At 54.0% G+C, this 21,716-nt stretch overlaps 7 protein-coding genes across 7 annotated transcripts; 3 read left to right on the plus strand and 4 right to left on the minus strand.

Annotated features, from left to right (window-relative positions):
• Window positions 1-349: 349 nt before the first annotated feature.
• Window positions 350-1,435, plus strand: CPAR01_08557 (3-hydroxyacyl-CoA dehydrogenase; the record flags this gene model as incomplete). Its single annotated transcript, XM_060492825.1, has 3 exons — window positions 350-484; window positions 551-650; window positions 705-1,435. 3 exons carry the CDS (start codon window positions 350-352, stop codon window positions 1,433-1,435), a joined length of 966 nt encoding a protein of 321 aa, XP_060349195.1.
• Window positions 1,436-5,544: 4,109 nt separating this feature from the next.
• CPAR01_08558 (uncharacterized protein) lies at window positions 5,545-5,772 on the minus strand (the record flags this gene model as incomplete). Its single annotated transcript, XM_060492826.1, has 1 exon — window positions 5,545-5,772. One exon carries the CDS (start codon window positions 5,770-5,772, stop codon window positions 5,545-5,547), a length of 228 nt encoding a protein of 75 aa, XP_060349196.1.
• Window positions 5,773-8,196: 2,424 nt separating this feature from the next.
• CPAR01_08559 (uncharacterized protein) lies at window positions 8,197-13,551 on the minus strand (the record flags this gene model as incomplete). The annotated part of the gene is made up of 2 exons (XM_060492827.1): window positions 8,197-8,327; window positions 13,428-13,551. 2 exons carry the CDS (start codon window positions 13,549-13,551, stop codon window positions 8,197-8,199), a joined length of 255 nt encoding a protein of 84 aa, XP_060349197.1.
• A 694-nt stretch (window positions 13,552-14,245) lies between these two features.
• CPAR01_08560 (uncharacterized protein) lies at window positions 14,246-14,713 on the plus strand (the record flags this gene model as incomplete). The annotated part of the gene is made up of 1 exon (XM_060492828.1): window positions 14,246-14,713. The coding sequence occupies one exon, from the start codon at window positions 14,246-14,248 to the stop codon at window positions 14,711-14,713; it is 468 nt and encodes a 155-aa protein (XP_060349198.1).
• A 669-nt stretch (window positions 14,714-15,382) lies between these two features.
• Window positions 15,383-15,658, plus strand: CPAR01_08561 (uncharacterized protein; the record flags this gene model as incomplete). The annotated part of the gene is made up of 1 exon (XM_060492829.1): window positions 15,383-15,658. The coding sequence occupies one exon, from the start codon at window positions 15,383-15,385 to the stop codon at window positions 15,656-15,658; it is 276 nt and encodes a 91-aa protein (XP_060349199.1).
• Window positions 15,659-16,622: 964 nt separating this feature from the next.
• CPAR01_08562 (uncharacterized protein) lies at window positions 16,623-16,937 on the minus strand (the record flags this gene model as incomplete). The annotated part of the gene is made up of 2 exons (XM_060492830.1): window positions 16,623-16,851; window positions 16,882-16,937. Coding segments are annotated over 2 exons (285 nt in total), but the record flags the coding sequence as incomplete, so codon positions are not given.
• Window positions 16,938-19,142: 2,205 nt separating this feature from the next.
• Window positions 19,143-19,304, minus strand: CPAR01_08563 (uncharacterized protein; the record flags this gene model as incomplete). Its single annotated transcript, XM_060492831.1, has 1 exon — window positions 19,143-19,304. The coding sequence occupies one exon, from the start codon at window positions 19,302-19,304 to the stop codon at window positions 19,143-19,145; it is 162 nt and encodes a 53-aa protein (XP_060349201.1).
• Between the last annotated feature and the right edge of the window lie 2,412 nt (window positions 19,305-21,716).

Below are 21,716 nucleotides of genomic sequence, written 5' to 3' on the forward strand. Positions count from 1 at the left end.
GAAGATTAGATAAGGCCCATGTAGGTATGGCGCGCGGACCGAAAGGTACCTGCTTTAGCTCTGGGCTTTGGGGCTCATTAGGGGGCCGCGGTTAACCTCGGGTCATGGACAGCATCATGGCCCTGGACAAGCAACGACATCTGTCCACGGACTTCCGTTCTGTACTTCAATCTTTACAGTACTTCAAATCAAACTCGTAGAGTTTTACTTCCCTCATCACTTGTTGTATCTTGCTCACTTGTTCCTCGCGAACTTCCATTCAATCCCTCACGCGGCCACAGCGGGGCTTACTCGAATATCACCGAGATCATAATCCCTGCACACTCACGTTTCGCTCACCTCGATAACTATGGCGACTTCAATTGCTCGCGTACGGGCGGTGGCGAAGCTTCCAGGGCAGCTTCGGACGTTCAGCTCTACTCCCAGAGTTGCTTCTGCAACAGGTGGAGTGAAGCGATTGGGTGTCATCGGTGCTGGGCAGATGGTGAGAGAACCCGCGAATTAGCATGTGAATATGCGGCATCCAGAAACCTGACGGGTTCAAATCTAGGGACTCGGCATCGCGCTTGTGGCTGCTCAGAGAGCTCAAGTTCCCGTAACACTTGTCGATGCAAACAAGACGGCTTTGGATAAGGGTCTTGCATTTGCGGGTGAGTGTTCAACGACACACTGGTAACGAGTTCCGTTCGCTGACACCTCAATAGAAAAGCTTCTTGCAAAGGATGTTTCCAAGTCCAGAATCACACAGGAACAGGCCGACAAGGCCCGCTCGCTGTTGTCTCCAGCCACGTCTATTGATGAGCTGTCGGATGTGGACTTTGTCATTGAGGCCGTTCCTGAAATCCCTAAGCTTAAGTTCGACATCTTCTCCAAGCTGGCTGAGGTTTGCCCGAAGCATGCCATCTTGGCCACCAACACTTCATCCATCTCCATCACCCGCATCGCCGCCTCCACCACCCAAGACCCGACAGACACCTCCGCGAGCTCCCGCGTCGTCTCAACCCACTTCATGAACCCCGTCCCGATCCAGAAGGGCGTCGAGATCATCAGCGGTCTGCAGACCAGCCAGGAGACGCTGGACAAGGCCGTCGCGTTCTGCAAGGCCATGGGCAAGGTTACCTCTGTATCCGCCGACTCCCCCGGATTCCTCGCGAACCGTATCCTCATGCCGTACATCAACGAAGCCATCATCTGCCTGGAGACCGGCGTCGGCGACAAGGAGTCAATCGACGCCATCATGAAGAACGGCACCAATGTTCCCATGGGCCCTCTGCAGCTTGCCGACTTTATCGGCCTGGACACCTGCCTCGCTATTATGAAGGTTCTTCACGAGGAGACTGGTGACTCAAAGTACCGGCCGAGTGTGTTGCTGCGCAAGATGGTTGATGCTGGTTGGATGGGAAAGAAGAGCGGAAAGGGATTTTACGACTACTAAAGCAGAGATGGGATGTTGGAGTTGATGATGAGCAAATTTTACTAATAAGTCGGACCATCTAATACGAAAAGTGATAGATAGTTCTCAGTAGTAAGCTCAAGAATTGGATGCATCGCAATGCACAAGACCTCTGTCATCATGAAGTAAGGCGTTGAATTCACGCATGTCCACGTGCGTTAAATCACAGATTACATTGATGAAGTGAAGTGTGTATTCTCACTTGAAGCAGACTCTTCCGAGCCCACTCTGGCATACAACTATGCACATGGGAATACCTCTAGTTCGACCCAACACGCTCAAAAGCTGATGAGATGAATGACGGGTATATATGCCCCAGGTAGCAAAGTACTCGTACAAGCACTCAAATGGGATGCGTTAATATCATTTGATGACTTGAACATCTCAAAATAATGGCGAAAAACGAACCCATAGCCTCGTACATTCTCAAATGATGATGAGGACTAAAGTATAAAGTACTACTTATGAGTGACATACTTGCCAGAGTTACGGGCCAAGTTAGGCGTGACATGAGCCAGAAGGTTCGAAAGGTATGGCCAAAAACCTTGGGCGGCCCTGACCTTGACGAATTCACGATTCAAGATGCGGCTGGTAATGCGGCTGAACGGTCTAAAGGGGTGCCCTTTTTCAGCAAAAGCTCCGTATAGTTAAAGAATCTTGTTGCAGAATTCAGTCAAGGAGATACGTATATGCTAGTATACGCTAAAGGGGAAGTCTTTCTGGGCGCCTATGATCACCTCGGAAGAAGTGTGACACAGACATATTTGCTAGAGGATCCCATGCTGCTTTCATCTGCACATAACACTACCATTAGATCCAAGTATCTTTGGAAAACCAGATTGAATTCTTCCAAATGCCTTCGAGCTACGAAAGAGTGTACACGCTTGGGCGTCCAACTCGCTGCAAGCAGCTTCCCCCAAAACATAGACAGAGTCCATTCTGAACTCGTTCATTGGAAGCCAAGTTTCGACTACAGCAGCAAATTCCAAGCTCAAGGGGCGGCAAGTTTCGAAAGTAGGTGCAATTAGGGGCTAAGGTTTCCCCCCGACTCCTTACCCCCAGAGTACTCAAGGCTGGACTTCAGGACGGGACGGGATGTCAGGCCTTGGAACCATCCATAGCCCACCATCATTTGTTTTAGAAACACATCAAACACGTGGGAATCATGGAAACATCTTGAGTAAGTGGTCAGCCATAGTTACAGCACGTGAAAAGAAAACCAAGCCGCGGGTTGATAACGTCTATTTGCCACGCTCGAAAAGGGGTAGCGCAGGGAACTGGATGTTTCTTCGCACGAGATGTATTCTCAGAATGGTGAGTTGAACGAACGACATATGTACATTTAACAGACGCATGGAGATTCTTGCGTTTCCTTGAAGCTTAGGTCCCAGCTTCAAGCTATTCATCAACCTGCAACATCTGGTCGCGTAAACCATGGTGAGAAGAACACTGCTATGGGTTCCAATTGCTGGCCATTCATCACCAGACAGTAAGTCTCGGCAAAGCAATGCTCCCACCGGCCGAGCTTCAGAGAAGCAGCAAACTTAGTTGTTGTATATATGACATTCACGCAAGGTAGAGAAGCCAATACATGACATAAGGGGTTATGAAGCAATACCAAGAAGGCGACATTCCTGCCAAACTCTGAAAAGCTTGGATGAGGACCTCCATGGCTTCCAAGATGGGCCAAAAACTATCAACATCATCCGTTCTACACTTCTTGATTTAGGATTAAGATGACATACGATGATGATGTCGTCCGGTCATGCCTAGTTTCCCCCAGGAACAAAGACCAAAAAAAAAAGTCATCCGAACGAAGCCTGGTCCAGAACTGATCTACACGTAACTTGGGACGGCAGTTCACAGACGCCCGCAACGTTTCTTCGCCACTTGGCCCCCATATATATATCGGATTGAGAGTTTCATGATCTACAGCGTGCCGTGCGTGCCTGGCACAGAGACAGGAAATCTTGGTAAGAGGTAAACAAAATCCACGGGAAAACATGATGCTAGTTTCTCCGGCATCACCAAACGATGTCGAGACATCTGATGGTGGCATGAGGGGGGAAAATCCGAAGCCAAGGTCAGATTGGCCCAGCCCCGTTCCACGTGGTTTCTGTAACTACGCATGACGACGTCGAACCTGTTTACGTGGGAAACTCGAACGTGCCTGTCTCGACACGAATCCACGTATTCCCATCCCGCCTTCTCAGCCTCCACCCTGCCTCCCCCCCCCCTCCTCTGAAGCCGGGCCAAGAAGCCAGGCCGCGGTGTGGGGTCGTATAAAGCAACCGTGAACGGAATGGAAGAAGGCAGTGCAGTTTGAAAGAGGCTTCCCGAGAGAAGAGGGACCAATATATCGGACACTCGGGACAGCGGGAGGGCGAAACGAAGCGGCGTGGGTCACTCTGACCTCCGAGGACTTGTGGCTCCCATCCCCGAACACGCACGCGTAGTTGGCCAATGCCCGCCCGCCACCGGGGGATATGTGTAGTCCGAGCCGAACAAGACGTCGCCGGTGTGCGGGAAGAAGAGATTCTTCTCCTCCCGTCTTGGGTGGGAGCCCGTCCTAGAGCTCAATGCCGAGTGGGAGGTGTCAAGAAACCAACCAACGACAAGGACAAAGGGCCGCGGCAAAACTTCAAGTAATTGGACGAGTCTGGCAGTCCTTTCCCTCGGTATAATGCCTTCTTTCGAGCGTCAAATGAGCGGCCGATCAGGCGATGAGAAGCTAGAGCTACGGTTTACTACAATGAACGACCGGATCATGCGCTGCCCGACCGTCTCCGACGGCAGAGATCACAAATCCCACCTCCCCTCCCCTCTCCCTCCTTGCACCATGCTATCAGATCCGAACATCATTGAAGGGAGATTTACCGGCCGAACGTCGATCGCTGATACCCCTCCCCGCCTGGAACGAGCCTCCCTCCCGATGACGAGCAAGCCGTTTGTCACCCACCCCCGAGTCTCCCGCGGCGGTCTCTACAAACATGCAGACACACACATACACACACATGTGCACATACGCGCAACAAGCCGACCCCCTTCCCCTTCGTTGGACCTTGGAAAGACTTCCTTTTTCGGGAATGGTCACGATGTGAAACGCGGCGGTGCGGGGGAGCAGAACAAAAGAACTGGGCTTGCTCCAGATGGACGGGAAGACGCGTAACGTCTGCAACACTACGTAGGGAGGGATTCGAGAGCGAGATAGAGAGCCGCAAATGATAGCAGCCATAGCATAGAAGGGAAGAGAGGGGTGGTAGACCATTCCACCCATCGTCAAACATGGCGAGAAACGACGGAATCTCCAGCGGTTGGTGGATTCGAACCATGTGTGACGCGAAGGCTGTTTGGCAGCATGTAGATGATTTTCAAAACTCCGCACGCAGCACAGCCTTTTCTCTTCGCGAACAATGAAATCGAGACCGAGGTCGTGCGGAAGTTCCCTCTGTCTACCTTCGGGTTCTAGGTTTTGAAAGTTCTCCCATGCGCCCCTCCTCCTCAACCCGGAGAAACCTGTGATTTGTCGTTGGTTGCTAGACTAGGTTGTGGTGTGGTGTCAGCAAGGTCGTTTGCTATCACGTCGCCAAGAGGCGGTTGATGAGAGCTGCACCCCCTACCAACTGCTTTTTCATTCTTTGTCTGCGGGTGACGTCGCGGATGCGGCACGGGCAAGGTCTTCTTTCTTGACACGAACTGCCATCCTTGATCCTAGCGGGAGGGATTTCTCGTCGACTTGTTGGAGAGCCGCGCAAGGGACAATGAGCCAATTCCCAGACCAACTAGACCCTGTCTATCACCAAAGCTGTCCAACACTGGCAAAGCACTTGCAACAAGCTCCAGCAGTTTCGCGAGATAGAGTGCATTCAAGAAGGTAGAGCGGCGGTTGCCCATGCTGACCATGTTCTAGAAGATCTATTGTAAGGTTTTGCGGCGAGGATGAAGACCAGACGAGTTTGGTGAGAGCTATAGTAGATAGCTTTCGCCGCGGGTTCCGTGATGGCGGGACGGGGAGGAAGACGGGGTCAGGGCAGGGCAGGGCCTTGAAAGTTGGCGTAAAGAGGCCAGTCAAGGGCACGTGGCGATGGTGGTCATCTCGATGATGGCCATGCCATGCCATGCGGTATGCCATGTCCACGATACGATGGATGAACCGAGCATGGCATGCATAGCGGGGATGAGCATGAGCAGGTTCGGGGAAGAGAGGAGAGCTGGAACTGGCCTGGGCTGTCACTGGGCTGAGATGGGGCCAAAAAAGAGAATGTGTGTATAATTAGCCCTCCGATGATGCTATTTCGAACAGATGGGCCATGGGTCATGGGAGGGGGGAGTCGGGGAGGAGGAATATCAAGTTGGGGTTCGGTTGCAACGTGGATGGAGGTGTAGTGGGCTCAAGACGGAAGATGTGCGTGATGGATGTGGCAGGATGATGGGACGAAAAGTCACGAAATGGGACTGATGATGGCAAGAGGTTCGCATTGAAGTGACGGATGTGGAATGGAGTATGGAGTTTGGGATGAGCGGGAATGCCGTCGTGCCATCGGGTGTGGTGTGGTAAAACAGGCACGGCAGTCGTCTTCAGACGTTAGTCGTCTCAAGTCAGCCTTAGCAACCCCAGTTGGGAAGGCAGCCAACTGCCAAGCACAACCTATGGGAAGTCACCAATTGGACCAATTGATACTGGTTATTACTTCCTAATACTATCAAGTGCAGTCAGACGGACGATGAGGTAATCATGCAAGGTACCGCGGCTTACCTTAGCATCGTGTGTTAAGCCCAAGGTATATCCGTACTCCGTACCTACTTCGTACATAGGTAGGGTGCCAGGTACTGCGTAACGTACCTTACTACGGACACGTATGAATGGCGGAATAAGGTAGCGTGTCGACATCAATAGCATCACCCGTGTTATGCCTACCTTACCTTACGGCTTGGCCTTGCGTCCCTCCTCACAGTGAACTCACGCAGTAAGGCGACTCTAGAGTCTAGACAGAAGCGAATGACACTAGGTAGTGTAACTTTCCCCCATGTCAGGATTCGCCTTGGCCCGCCCAGATGATGCCTGGCGATTGCGACTCATAAATGGGGTTTTAAGATGTGCTAAGACCGACCCTAACGCGCCTTTGCCGAAAGCTGGGCTGATGGAGAGTTGAGGTTGGTTCCATTTCCCCCAATGACTTCCCAGCTCGTTGTCTATCCTAGCTGGGGACTCTTCTTAACTCAGCTCAACTATTGAATACTCTCTCTCTCTCTCGGTTCTCCAAGGCTTCCCGAACAACCTAACCAATCTCCCCCCACCCTTACCTTACTCGAGTGACAGCAACCTTCCCCGTTGCGTGCAAGGCACCAGGCACAGGGCCACACTACAGCGAGAAAGCTGCCTTCACTGCAACCATAGTCTGCTAGGGTATACAGTAAGTCACGGCAGTCCCGGGGGTGAACTTGTCAGAGGCTCTTATAGCTATACGGCACACCCAGGGCAAAGACAGGGCAGGGCCGCCGCCAGAACCTGGGGACCAGGGATTGACACTAAAATTGGGCGTGGACATCGAGTGGGCATGGGCAAGCTTCGGCGGAGTAAGGCCCGTCAAGGCCGGCCTCTTTTTTTTTTCTTCTTTTTTTTTTTGTTGGTGACTTGAGTTTACTGAGTTGTAGACTTTGTTGTTGTCTGTTGCTTTTTTTCTCCTTCGCGAGTTCCATTCCCCTTCTCTCATTTCGGAGGCTCCTCTCTCGGAGCATCGTCTCTGAAATTCCCCGTGCTGTTTCCTTCTCCTATCCCCGTCTAGGTTCTTCTTCGGGGAAAAAAGAATGGGGGAAAGTGGGGGATTGGGACTGTGAGCACACTGGGAGGCGGTTTGACTGCGGTGGGAATTTCCATTTCGCTTTACGACTGCAAGGAGCGTTGCCTCACAGACGACACCCAAGAAGCAATAAAAAAATCGAGGGGAAACTCAATTCAGCAGGTAGAATTGTTACCCGTCCAATGGTCACTGGTCACACACACGGTAGCCAGCCGCGCCATGCGGAGGAAGAATGCCAAGACAAAGGGGAAACGGGGGGTAATGGGCAGAAGGAAAGAAAAACAGAGGGGATCCGTAACATGAAGAAAAAGGAAGCAAAAAGGATCCGGCAGTGGTGGAAAACCCGAGTGGTGGAGTCGAAGCAAATACCGGCGGCCGGCAGCTTCAAATCTTGTGCCGCGGCCTAGGCCAAGCCATGCCATGCCATGCCATGACCATTAATGACAAGCCTTTCTTTGCCCTTCTACCCTCCTTGGATAATGATGGTCCAATCCCACGATAGGTACCCGCAAAAAGAAAGGAAATGTCCAGACCGCACCTCAACCTCGACTTACTGCGTCTTATGTGACATTCCCTACAAATAATACAGTCCGGCTTCCGTCATCGTACCCACGATACCTTCTCTCACCCGGGCGGGAAATCACAGGAATCCAGATTTCAGGGCCCCTAGTGCTCACCTCACCCTCGATACTGGGAATCGGGACGCTGGAACAGTGGACGCCGCAACGGGATCCTCTTGCAGTCATTACGGATGCCGCCTATCTCTGATGACACTGTCGCAGTCCAGGCCGACGTGCACTAGCACCGCGTCCGTGAGTTGCTGCAAGCAAGTATCCGCACCCATTCCCATCCGCACAACAACCGGGGGGCAGCTATCTCTCCACCGCGCTGCGACCTCCCGTCGTCGACGTCGACTCAAGACTTCAATCCATATCCACCCACTTACTGCTTGGTGGAGTGAAAGATGGTGGAGAGCGCGATGAGCCTAGCGAGGTCTATGTATTTCACTTTCAACTTCTCATCAACCCATACCCATACACCCAGGGCCACCACCTTGGCGTCCGTGTCGGTGTCTCCAAAGTCCCAGAGTCAGGGCAGAGAGGCTCATCTGCCCACGCTGTCAAGGGTTGTTGCAAACTCACGCCTTCTCCGCCTTGTCTCGTCAGACGACCAGCACCTGAATCGCCGCGCATTAGAATCGTCGTGAAGAAGGTTTAGCACCATGCCTCATCAGTAAATGATCACAGCCGATGATAGGAGTTTGACAAACGCAACAAGCACCGTTCCTAGTGTACTTCGTGCATCTGACGAGACCCGCATCGCATTCGCACGAGTCTAGCCCGGAGTTGCTGGAATGCCCAGATATCGGGTTCCCGCTCGTAGTTGTCGCATTTCGAGATTCTTCCCCATGCACTCCGCCGCCCGCGTAGAAGACGACGTGAGCACTGAGTCGTTGTCGTTCGGGTTCCTCATGCTGGGACTCTGCGGATATGGGATTTGACGACAAGTCATTAGGAACAGCCGGCGGGGATATCGGAGAGTGGGACGGTACGAGACGAAACGAAATGAGATGAGCGCAAAGTCGAGCTATCGAGCTTCGTCCACTCCGAAGCCGTCGCTCTCACCGTCAATGTCACGACGACTAGACTCCAAAGCCACCCCGAGCCACGTTGCAGAACAGTAGAACCTGGGGCTTGGCGACAAGGCTGTTTGTTGTTCTGATTCACTGGTTCACTGGCGAGCTCAGAGCTCCAAACTCAGAGCTGAGACCGAGGAATGCGAACTCGAAATGAGTGTCTGTTCCCACGCCCACAAACTGGATCCAGAGCCACGGATCGTAAAATAACGTTCAGTGACACGGAGCGCGGTGAGGTAAAGCAAGCTTGTTGCGACGTCTCACAAGGCTCAGGCGCAGGGACTTTTTGGCCTCCCGCTCGTCGGATACTAAGGTTAGGTGCTCCATAGTGTAGATAGACGGTTGGCGGCGGGCGAATAGATGAGACCGGCCGATGCAATTCATTTCAAAAGTCAGATTGCCTTAGTGGGCGGGTATTCGGCGGTATGGTAAGGGTAGGCAATTTGATGAAAAACAATAACAGTAAGGCAGAGGCTGCTGCAGAGGCCGTCAAGGTTGACCGTCGTCGTGATCGATGGTGGCAGTGTTCGCAGAGGGTTCCTCTACAGGCAAGGTACTGTATCCATACTCCGTACATCGAAGTTTCCAGGTTGGAAGAGCAATTCGTTGACCGCTCGACCAGGGTAAGGCTCGTTGGTCGGGGCGACTCGTATATCCGTGTCCGAGGAGCTGGAAGGGTTCAGTGAAGTCTGTGAAGGGGGAACGTCCCGACTGGACCGGTGGCCTGGGATGGCATGGGATACGTACCTGAGTACCTTCTCACCGTTCGGATGCCACCTTACCTAATATCGTCCGATCGGCACCTTCAGCCTGGGCTCCCCTGGCAGTGCCTGGAAAGTGGCATGGGCCCCGCTCTTTCCTGGCTCTTTTTGGGATGTAGTGGTTAATGTGGATAAAGGAATACGATCCACTTGAGAAATAGGGAACCCGTCATTCTTTACGCATAAATGAATACGCAGTACCTATGAACCTTGGACCCTCCACACCTCACGCCCAAAACTGCCTAAACCCAATCCAATGTAGGTATGCGAACAACGCACCAAAGCTCGGCACTGGTACCCAAAAGTGCCCACGGCGTTGCAACGGTGCCGGGGGAGAGACCGAGTGAGGACCTCAGAGCGGTTGAGAGTCCCTGTCGCGGACGACCATCGAAACGGAGCAGGCCCGCTGACGACCGAATACCACTCTGGTTCCTTCCGGAGAGGTGGGCGGACAAAGTTGCAACGAGGTCAAGGACCAAGACTCGAAAAGAGGCACACACGCACCGAAAGGGACAGATGCCCAGAGAGAAAGAGGACAGAATGGTACGTCAGTGGTAAGACGATGGCCCTGCCGAGCGGAGGCTCTTACAAGATACCAGTCCCCCCGGGCCTCGGCCCTTGAGTCCTTTGATTTGATTTCTAGATCGCACCATCTCCGGATCCCGCGCATCTGAAGCATCGGCAGACGTCTACCAGGTGCCTCGCGTCATGTCCCGCCGTGCCGTGCCCACCGCAGTCCATAGCCAGATCATATTCTTCCATGATCCATCCCATGGCGGGCGGCATGGCCCCGGTCTTCACTTCGGCTTCTAGTGGACGGAATCACGGATACGCATCGAGAGCCTCCATGAAGCTAGGGATCATACGGACCAACGCGGACTACGGACAAATTCGCAAACTCATTAGCTTGACACAGTCCCGCGATGGGACCATCATCATCCATGACCTTGAATTATCGTGGCCGATACCGCCATGCACGACAGAATCTTCTTCCAAGGGAATCCACCCCTTTTTGCTGCTTCAGTATCAGCATGCCAGGCAAGCCTTTGATTACAAGCTTGTCAGTGTCGTCTGCTTGCGAGATATCCGCACCATGATGCAGCAGGGGCCTTTTTTGGAATTGCCTCATTTGGTTTGGTCGCTGCCCACAAGAACCCCCCGTGCCAAATCTTCCACTGCTCAGAAGTCTTCCTGGGATCCTGGAAGCTGGCACTGGCAGACAACGATATCCGCACACACCGCAACTGCAAAACCCGGGCACGTCTTGGCAGCCATGGACCAGCAGCGATGCCCGTTTGCCAACTTGTCGTCAGGTCCTTGAGCTTTCATCTCGTCTTCGGCTTCATCGTCTCCACAAGTGCACGCACATCAACGGTTCCGTTCCAAGTCATGGTCTCACGCTTGAGCCAGTGCAAGGTGGTACCTTTGTCTTGGACGGTATCCATCGCCCTCATCTACCATGAAACTTGTTGTTGAAGACTTCAAAGTTCACGGACGCCAGACACCGTTGGTGGCATTCAGGGTGCCAAGCAGCGATTCAACGAAAAATCTCGCCCCCCTGCCCCCTTTCACTTCCCTCGTCTTGGAAAAGTTGGGGATTCAGGACCGGCACTCGAAAGGCTTGTCGAGGGAAGCCCTGCTCGCACTGCAGCCGCACCAACCAACCCGCTTGACCTGCTCGTCCCGTCGCTGGTGTGACAAGCCATGCCGAGCAATCGGCCACCCGTCTGTCACCTGGAATTGACATGGCCTCGTCGCACAAAGTGGCAATTTGGTGCTTTTTGCTCAAGGCCGGGAAACTCTGTCATCGCACGGCCGCTAGCGCTCGCCGACCTTGAGAAGACGACGCATCCCGGGACCTCCCTGTCCAACGGCTTTCAAGCCTGCTTGCCTCTAATCTTGACCGAATATCTCGAGTCCTCGTTGGTCAGATGCGCACCAAGGCCGCCCACAATTCAGACCGAGCTTCTCCCATCGCCGCAATGCAAGTCCATCGCAGTGGCGAAGACCACAGCCACGCGTATTGTGCGCGGTCGGGCGCGGGCACAAATGCAGTCGCACATGGTCGAATCCTGCAACTTCTAGACATGCAAAGGCTTGCGCAACAGTGATGCTAGCAGCTTAGCAGCCTCGGTGATGAAAAGTTGTAACTTCAGCTCCACTTGACTTGGCTTCTAATCACCGTGGAGACACATGACTCTGGGGTGATTGGAAGATTCTGAGACTTCTGAGGGCACTGGAACCGAGGGCCTTGACTTCGAATGGCAGGTAAAGGCGAGTCCGTTACGGCTGCAACCCTCGAGTCCTATTCATAGCCGCCCGAGGTCCACAGTGCCGAGGGTGACGAGAATGGGCTCAGCGGACCGGTCACCGACGACCAGAGTCGGGAAGAGAAACCTACGTTGGCTTCAACGGCGCGGATCGCGATCCATGCCATGTCCTCTTCAGCCCATGTTCTTCGCCCGTACTGCATGTCACTTGGCATCGACAGAAGCGCCGCCGCACTCGTGCGCACCTGTCTCGAATTCTAGACGCGATACAACACCAAACCATCCGCACCCACCACATTCGGCCTTTGCTTGAAGAGCCTCAGATGCGCCCATGCCCGGCCCTGGTCACCGGCCCCCCGGTGCTGTCTCTGGCGGCACAGGCGTGTTCACATGGCCGCTCCCCGAAACTGCATCTATTTCCGCCGCCGACGCGGCTACCTGCTCGTGGCTGCGGCTCTCCGTCGACTTGACACAGACCAACGATTGCTCTCCGAAAGGCGGGTGACGGTGGATCTGATGCTATTTTCTGCTTGTACGCATCGAATAGAGTGACTGTAAGCAGGCAATGCAGGCTGAGGTTTCGATCCTCCCAAGACTCTTGAAAGACATTTCACGTTATACAAACAGATCCGACGACGGCTTTGAAGTCATCACCGGGTAATCGCTGTTTGTCGGGCGGCGGCCAGCGTCTGCACCGTGACTCGAGTGGCCACAGCCGCAGCCGCAGCAGCCGCATCCCGGAGTGTGGCTGCTCTCGGTCTACCGTGTAGCCCCCTTTGGCTTTTACACGCCCTAAATTCGTAACTGCAGCACTGCTTATGTGTTTGGACGAGGTGGCGGGATGTAGAAGCCGGGAAAGCAAAGGGGAAATAAGCAAGTTGTCCCAGGCCTGCAAATGCAGTATCCATGTCTGCGTACAGATCACACAAACACACGCACAAACTCCTTGTTTTGCAGATCGCGGGTTGGACAAGAGTTGCGTTGCGTTGCGTTGGTTCTGCCAATGTCATCTCGTACGGGCGTACGTACGAACCAACCGACTGTACTGAACTGCCGTTCTCCAATTTCCCCGTTGTCGAGGAGGCAATCAGAATCAATCTTGCATCTGCGCACACCAACTTCTAGACACCAGCTTTTCTGCTTTCTATCCCTCCTCTCACCTTGCTCCAAGGCGTCGTCACTCCTTGCTAGCGCATTGGGCATCCTAGGATCATTCTGCAGTTTGATGCCGGCTTCGAGTACCGGCTGCATCCACTGTTTGTCAGACAGGTCAGGTTGGCAGGTCCAACGACAACGATAGATGAGCCGAGACTCGAGACTCGAACGAGATTATCGACAGTCCCTGACTGACGCGGACTGCAATCAGCATGCACCTGCAATCCCAAGGCATGGCAACTGAGACACGCCAAAAGTCCCGCCTCGCTGGATCAAGGTGGATTGGAGATTTGCCAAGACTCTTGGAGGGTGAAGGTGATGGGCAACACGCAGGTACGCCAGTTAGCGTACTGGTAGCCACACGCATGCCGGGGTTGCTGTCGAATGGGCAAGTTGTAACGAAGAGATTCTTGCGCGCGCGCGTCTGCAGGGGTGCGTGGAACGGCAAGTTTGGACGAAGTGCTCGCTGAGCCATGGCCCCACGGTTGCCGCGCTGTCGGAACCTCTTGGATCTCCCTAGCGCGTCTGGCTGGCGATTCAGAGATCTCTGGGAAGCAGAACCAGGTATTCCCTGACAGGCTCTTGTGTCAAGTTGATGGCCCGACGGGGCGCCGGTAGATTTGGCGCCCTTCTGTCTTTCCCACCCGCTCCCTGCCACACCGAACACGCCCAGTTGTCCTCCGGTTCGACTCAGGTACCTTGGACTTGAACAACGAGACTTCGGGTAGCCCGTGAACAGCTGTTGCAACGGCTGGCGAGTGGCTTGCAGACTTACTCAGTTGTGTACCGAGCGAGTCTCTCTTCGGACTTGCCTGCGATCAACATCAACGGCAGCCCGATCTTGAAGCAAGTCACCCTGTCCCGGTCGATGGTGGTGCTGTGGTGGTATGTCTTGCCTCTGTCTCTCATGCCTTGGCTTCCTCGGAAAGCTGTACGCTACCTATGCGACGGAGTAATTCATACGGACTCTCAGTATTATCGTACAGACTAAGAAGTACGAACACAGACGCAGCGTAAGCCAGCCAGCCCGCCGTCCCAACCAACAAACAGTCAGCCTCTAGGGCGAGGCTCGCGAGCAAAGCAGGGAAAGCAACAAGCAGTAACATGCATTGACGGATGTGGCGTCCGCGAATGCTCCTGCGTCTCATGGATGGGCCTGATGGACCTTGATGAGCCTGATACCTGACGCCCATCACCCGTTCCTCTCATCTTGGAGCTGTTCTTTGGGATCAACACAGGCATGGCACCATTCCCCAACCCGGTCGGAACAACATTTCGAGCAGAGTTTGGGAAACGGCATGCACATCAAAGTCCACCACGATTGCTCCTGTCAAATGGCCTTGTCGTCTCTTCTCCTGAAATGCATGCAGCAGTGCCGGAAAGAAGTCCACGGGTGGCGTTCCTGTATGACAGGGCACGCCGCACACGGACGGCCGTCGCGGAGATGGATTCCCACTCTTCTGCGCGACGAAATTGGACAGGACCCGGCGACCGCACGACACGATCCACACACCCGTGGGTTGGCCCAACCCACACGCAGCATTGCTCACTTGCGTTTGGCCCCATGGGTTGGGTTGCTGTCGGTTTGCTGTCCCGATGACGAGAGCAAAGGGCACCGGGGCCGGGGCAAGCCTTAGCCAAGGCAAGGGCAAGGTGAGGCGAGACGAGGCGACGCGTTCGAGAGTCAAAGACTTGAGAGGAGGGAAGTGAAAGGACCGGTCCATCATGAGATTTCCAAGAAGAAAACACACCGACAAAAAAGCAACAGAGTGACAACCGACATGTCTTTTGGTGTTACGTCTGTGGCCATTGTGCCCCATTTGTTTTTCTTTCGCTATCTCACTCGGTTTCTGTTGTGAGAAGCTGGTCAATTGGTCATGCTGGATGTCACTTTGGACGGGCGGTAACTCTTTGCAAAGCAAGACCATTCCTGTTATTCGTTCATCTCACCGTTTTGGATTTTCGAATATCTGAACATCAGATGGCAGCAGGCTTCCCTCGGTCTGAGGTTCCTGCGACCGAGGACATCCCCGAGCGGCAGAGAGTTTGGCATTGCCAGGCCCCTGACATTCCCGACAACGCCGCGCCGCCGAGTCCGGATCTTGTCATTTTGACTTTGGGGGTCCATCCTTACAGATGTTCTACACGTATGGTACGGGATAGATGGGCTAGGCATTTTTCCGCACGCAGTATAACGACTGTAGACTCTGGTGACGTGAGAAGCATCAAACGGTACACTAGCGTGTAGCTGGGCCGTTAGTCCCCCTCGCTTTTTCACTCCGAGTACAGTCTCGTCTCGTCTCGTGATGTCTCTCTCTCTGTGCGTGTGTCTTTTACCCATCATCAGCCACGGACCGATTCCTGCATCACAGTCATCACGCAAGGCGGCCGCGAAGGAGCGAAACGAAGCGGATGCGATGATGCGAAAGTGGGATCCCCTAATTCCCCATCCGCATCACCAGCATGTAAGGTACATCACTCCCCCCCAAACCCCTGCTTCACGCGCTCGCATCGCTCCGCGGGGGAAGAGGAAGAGGGAGATGACGGCTGGCTGCTCTGTCACTCTGGCAGGCCTGACCTGATGAGGGGCCTACGATCACCCGCCCGTCGTCGTCGCCGCCGCCGCCGCCCCCTGTACGGATGACGAGGAAGATCCCTTTTTTCTGATGTTGCGTCGATTTGCTTGCTCTTCGAGTCTCTTCCCGCACCCAGCCCAACGCTGATGTGAACGACCAACGACTGACCCCGGTCCGCAAGCGTACCCCGGTATAGGATGAAACCACGGTTCGTATGCCCTTCCCCTCCGCTCTCACCCTGGCCAGAGGATGCCAGATTGGAAGCCTTCTACGGCCAAATCTGAGCACGGACATTTAGCAGCAGCAGGTAGCTGTTGTCTTGTCTGCAGTGTGTGCTGCACGCAACGCAACGCAGCTTCAGCGCATGAGGAGCGAGGTGCAGTGCAGTGCATTCAGCGGAAGGAGGATCGTGGAGTGTTGTCGTTGGTGTTGTGTATTAGTCCCACGCCCCCTTATTGAAGGTCAAGTGGACGATTGTCGCTGCTGGCGAGAAGTGAGTAAAAACCCCGACGGCGACGGCGCCTATGTAATGTGCGTATGACTTGTATGTAGGCATGTATGTATGTATGTATGTGTGCATGTATGCTTGCCTGTGTGTGTGAGTGTGATGGATTTCCCTCCGATGAAGGAACGTTTCTGGTTCGTTGGTTCCTGGAGAACTGAGAGATCTTCACTGCTCGTTACCATATCCTATCGTTCTAGGCTCGGTCGGTCAGCCTCCTTGTGTTTGGGGGTGTGTGTGTTTGTGTGTGTGTTCCGAGCTCCGTTCTCCCCATTCTCACTTCTCTCTCTGTCTCCCCCGCTCACGATGCAAGGGGGGAAGTGGAGGGGCACGGTATGCAAACTTGAAGAGAAGAGCATAACTCGACGGCTTCTTAATTTCTGAATCTTGCGGGGAGAGAGTAAGAGAGTGCGAGTGACGTTCGGTTTAGGGGGTACGGATAGATGAACCACGCATATGCCGTCATTGTCACCCGAAGCGTAGTAAAGCAGAAGAGCCACAAGAAGAGTTGCAGTGGTTGACTGCTTCTTGTTTACCCGTACCCCGTATCCCTTTCCTCCTGTTCTGAGGGTAATTACAAAACTTTTCGGCACACGAGTGATTGGTCCTTGCATGAACTTGTCTCTCTTGACTGTCTGTGTGTACGGATAGAAACAGGACAGGACAGGACAGGATCAGACAGACACGGCTCAACTTTTTTTTTTGAGATGATCGGCAGGCTCGGTACTCCGTAGCTTGTTGGGAATATGGAAATCGTTCCCGAGGCGAATGCGTGTGTGAGAGCACTCAGGCACTCACTCGGACGGTAGTGTAGACCAGATGGCAGAGGAAGGGCCCAGCGAATTCAGGTACCGAGACACCACACCGCAGATACAAGTGCCATCATCCATGGCAGGCAGGCAAGCAAGCAGCAGCTTTGGATCATGTATGGATGGATGGAGTGAGGAAGAGGTTACACCGTGACCCCACCACGAAATGGGCGGGAAGCATCGCGCGCACCATTGCCCTCTCCCAAGACTACTCCTCCAAGACTACCAAGAGGTAAGACGAAAAGGAAAAAAGCTCGGAGGAGGATGAGCCCTTTCAGCCTACGGCTCGTTCGGGCAGCTTTCCAACCTGACCTGACCTTACCCAGCACCAGTGCGGCACCACCACATCGACGCATCGCATCGCTCGCTGCAACGCTACCGCTCTTTTCTTAGCTTTTCGCTTCTCATGCTACCCTTGCTTGGTACCCCGGTACGAAGTATAGCTCTCGTCGAATGTGGTGCCTCTATTCGGAATTCCCTGATGGAACAACACGCACATACACGCGCGCACACACACGTTCACAAGATCACACCAAAGAGTACTCTGTACTTTCCAAAACTCTCGGCATATACCTCACTGCAACACACATTCAACATAGTAAAACGAAGTACCTCATAAAATTGCTCGAACACACAAGCTGGAGAAGAGCTTCCCGTCGTTCCTGGGGACCGGGTGGCCCATGTAAGCGGCCCTGACGCCCGTCGTTCGCAACCTCTCCCCACGTCCATCACGGCATTGACGAGCGTGGCACCTCTTCAGCCTGGCATAGATTGGAAATGATCGGGACTTTTTTCGACAACAGCTAAGCTAAGCTAGCCTAGTGTCCGATTCTCAAACACAGCTTCTCTCTCTCTCTCTCTCTCTCTCTCTCTCTTGTTGCTTTCTTCTTCATGTCTCTCTTGGTCCGATCGAATCAAAATGCACGTGGAGATTGGAATCTCGCGGACGTGCCGGACAAGGCCCGCAGCGCCAGGTCAGGCACCCCCCTCCCTCCCCGGAGACTTCAATATCCCAAGTGCCGTGCTGTCAGAAGAGAAGCTACAGGAAAACTAATTAACCAGCTTTTCCGTTCGGTCACGTACATTTGGCATATTACACACACGCCGTAGACTAATCTGACCGCCTTCTTGTCCGCCGCCAAACTCGTTCGATCATTCCGGGGGGAGGGTTTGGCTCCAGCACGTCACCCAAGGCGACTTGGAGTAATAACCTCAGTTTGCGTTTGCCCGTTGGCTGGTTAGCTTAGTTAGCTCTATCTCTCTTTTCCCATCTTAAAATCTTTCGATAGCGGTAGTGCGCCGCGCCAAACCGTGAGCTTAAATCACGCCGCCTCATCACGCCAGATCAGACACATTAATCACACAGACGGCGCCTTCGTTGGAACACTTGGAAGCTCGTTTTCGTTGTTCTACGCGAGCACTAGAAGGCCGCTACCGCTACGTTGTAATCCACTTTTGCTCTGGCTCGAGACCACTAAGTTTCCTGCAACACGGCAAACAGGGCGACTTGGTCAAGGGACCGATGTACACAAGATTGGAAGTGGACCGCAGCCCAAAGTATCCGTACCCGGCGACAGCTTCTGGCAGACGGGCTCGCTCTCAGTCTCTCTCGCCTGTCTGTTCTTGGGGTGGAGAACGTGGAAACTGGAATTGAGGGACTGCGGCCTTCGAGAAACCGCTTCTCACCTCCCCTGGGCCCTGGCACGGGGGGAGAGCGAGAGAGCACTCTGGAGTCTGTGAACATGCTTTTCTCACTACGGTGGGGAGGTTTGGCTTTCCGCTCATCCCATACCCAAGAGCCACGAAGATAGCTTAGTGTAAGGAGAAATAACTTGCGTGCGTTACGGCGTTATGTTCTCTGTACGCAACGTGCAGGGCCAAAAGACATGCGCGTTCACTGTTTCTGCCCTCTTCTAAAACATGGCTGTACAGCAAGCGCGGCCCCAGATTCGGTCCAGATTTGGGAATATTTTGGTTCACCTCCGAAATCAAAAAAGAAAAATCCCACATGGCTGACACGCCGCCGTTTTCTCGCCCAATTCCGCCTCGGAAGCGGACAGGTTCCCCGTCTCTCTTCCCCCCCCTTTGCCCTCCCTCTTTCTCTCTCTGTGTGTGCCTCCTTGATTCTGCCTCGAGGGACGCTGTGCGTTGCGGGTAGTTAAGGTTTGTGTGTGCGTATCTACGTGTGCCTGTATCCGTTGAAAATGTCTGTGTGTACCCTTACCACGGTGTGTCTTCCACAGTTCGCTGCTTGATGTAAGACTGGGCAGCGGCGGCGGCGAAAAGAAAGAGGTCTTGAACCAAGACGACGAAGATCTACTTTCTTGGAGGATCTGCTCATTGTCCGTCCATCCCCTTGCCTCGCCAAAGGCAGTCTGCCGGGGTCGGGAGTCATCCGTCGCCCATCAACCCATCACCATGCCCATCGCTTCTGTGTCCGTACCCGTTACCCGTTACCGTCCCCTGCCTTGCCTCTGTTCGGTTCTCCTCTCTGGCCGGCCGCCTCTTGCTCCAGTCCTCGACCCATTACCCAGTCGTCTCCCCGTCGAGGAGGATATTGATGATCGAGGGTGTCCGTGAAGAGACATTGACAGAGTGAGAGACAAGATGTTCCACTCGGCCGGCCAGTCATCAACTAAGTTGCCGCCGTCAGTCAACACACAGACGAGCGCCAATCTTCCAAGAGTCTATACCGCTTCTTGCTCGTTACTGCGCCGTATCTCGCGAAAGCACTCGCTGTCTCTCTGAGTCTCTTTCTCGTCCGGCCCCCTGCAACTACACTAGCACACTACCGCGATCCTTGTTCTCGCTCGCTCTCACTCCCCACCAGATTTCCGTACCCTTCTTTTTCTTCGCGGCCGGCCAACTCAATAGGCGCACACCTAGGGCTCATCCTCCACTCCGTCCCGCTTCCCTTTGGGACGCCCTCCCCCGCAGCAACCTTTCCTCAGGCCCTTTTTTTGGTGTCCGCAGTGGGATGGAGACCAGAAAGCGAGCAGAGAGAGAGAAAGTGAACTGTGAGAGAAAGCCAGAGAGCTCCAGCAGTGACCACACACACCCACCCACCACCACCCTCCTCATCGGCTCATCCACTTCCTCCGGCTCCCCCTTGATCGATGATCTTTTCCATTGGCCGTGGCCTCGGCCGGGCTTCTCGACAACGGTCATGCGTTCATCCGTGGAGTCGACACAGAGCTAATGTCACAGAGGGTCCAATGAGCGTCATGCAGATATCCCAGCCGAGATGCCTCTTTCGCTACTTGATTTCTTTTTTTTTTTTCTTACTTTTCCCGAGCCGTCTTTTCGATTCTTTCTCTCTGCCGTGTTGCGTAAGTACGCAGTAATAATGTGTGTCAAGGGCTTGCTCGAGAGAGAGGCATGTAGGTATGATGTCGGAGCCTCGGAGGAGGAGGACCATCTGTCCCTGTGCAATATCGCGTGTATCCGTAACTTGTAAGTACACAGGGAACCTTGAGGTGGTTTGTGATCCCCCTTCGCCTCGATGCGAGATCCATAGTATCATTATTTTTGGGGCCAAGCAGTCAAACCTTCGGCCGCGCCTTTCGGTGCCTGTGCCTGTGCCTCGCGCTTGTGCCTGTCTGGTACCTGAGCTTTTTTCATGAACCCAGCTCTGGGTTCAGGTTCAGGTTCTTTTTTTGATCTCTCTGCGGCCGCACCAAGCCAAGGGCCAGAAAAAATTACTGGAAAATGGGAACAGGCGCGGGAAAAGGGAGAGCCCCCGTTCGACCCTGTCTCATTCCCTCCTCTCCATTGCTCCAAAACCGCCCACCTGGTTCTGTACTGATTCAGGTGTCGACATCAGCCTGCCTATTCAGGCCTTCACAGACAAGGTGACCCCGTTTCACCATGGGCTGCTCAACTCTGCTCAGCTGGCACGCCGCTGCAAGAAATCTGTCATCTCAATCTAGGATCTCTCTCTTTTTGTTGCCTTTACCAACACGGGCCAAGGGTCAGGTATCTCTCTCACTCACACACACACACACTCACACACACACACATACTATGTACTCTCTCTCTTTCTCTCGCTCGCGCTATGCCATGCTGGGCTGGAAATGACGGAATGGTGTTGGGTAGGTTATAGGTTCCAGGACAGTCAATAGCAGCACGGCATTAGCCATTCAGCCGAAAATCTTAAGGCCATGGGCTTTGGTGATATAGCTGCTACCATCGTCCGGTTCATCTGTCACCTCGCTTTGAGCGATCCCCCAGGCTCAGCCCAGGTCTTCTTCTCGAACACACAGGGTGGACACTGGAAGAGGAGGAGTAGGAGGGTACCACCGTGGGAACTTGGTAGTGCTTGGGAAGAAGACTGGACGTGGTGGACGGAAATATCCACACCCATACCACATTTACACGCACAGATGCATGTGGCTCAGCAGAGCAGCAGCATCAACAGCAACAGCATCCCGCGACAAGAGCAACAGCTGGTATTAGCTGCCCACCCACGTTCGCGCGTGCCCCGACTGACTTGTTGATGCCAGGAACTGCTGCTGGTGCTGCTCTCCCAGACCACCTTACCCACCCCTCCCCCTACCCTACCCTACGGATCCATCCCCTACCCTGCAGTCCCCTTCCCTCCCCGTCTGTCCATATCCACATGGACAAATCTACACCCACGTCCACATCCCAAATACACACACCCACGTCCAAGCCGGGGGCCTGGCGGCGGCGACGGCGGGCGGGCAAAGCTCGATGCCATGCCATGCCTATCCGTACCCGTCTGGCATGGCAT

The sequence above is a fragment of the Colletotrichum paranaense genome, assembly GCF_030867605.1.
Source record: "Colletotrichum paranaense strain IMI 384185 chromosome Unknown Scaffold_6.1, whole genome shotgun sequence".
NCBI lineage: Eukaryota > Fungi > Ascomycota > Sordariomycetes > Glomerellales > Glomerellaceae > Colletotrichum > Colletotrichum paranaense.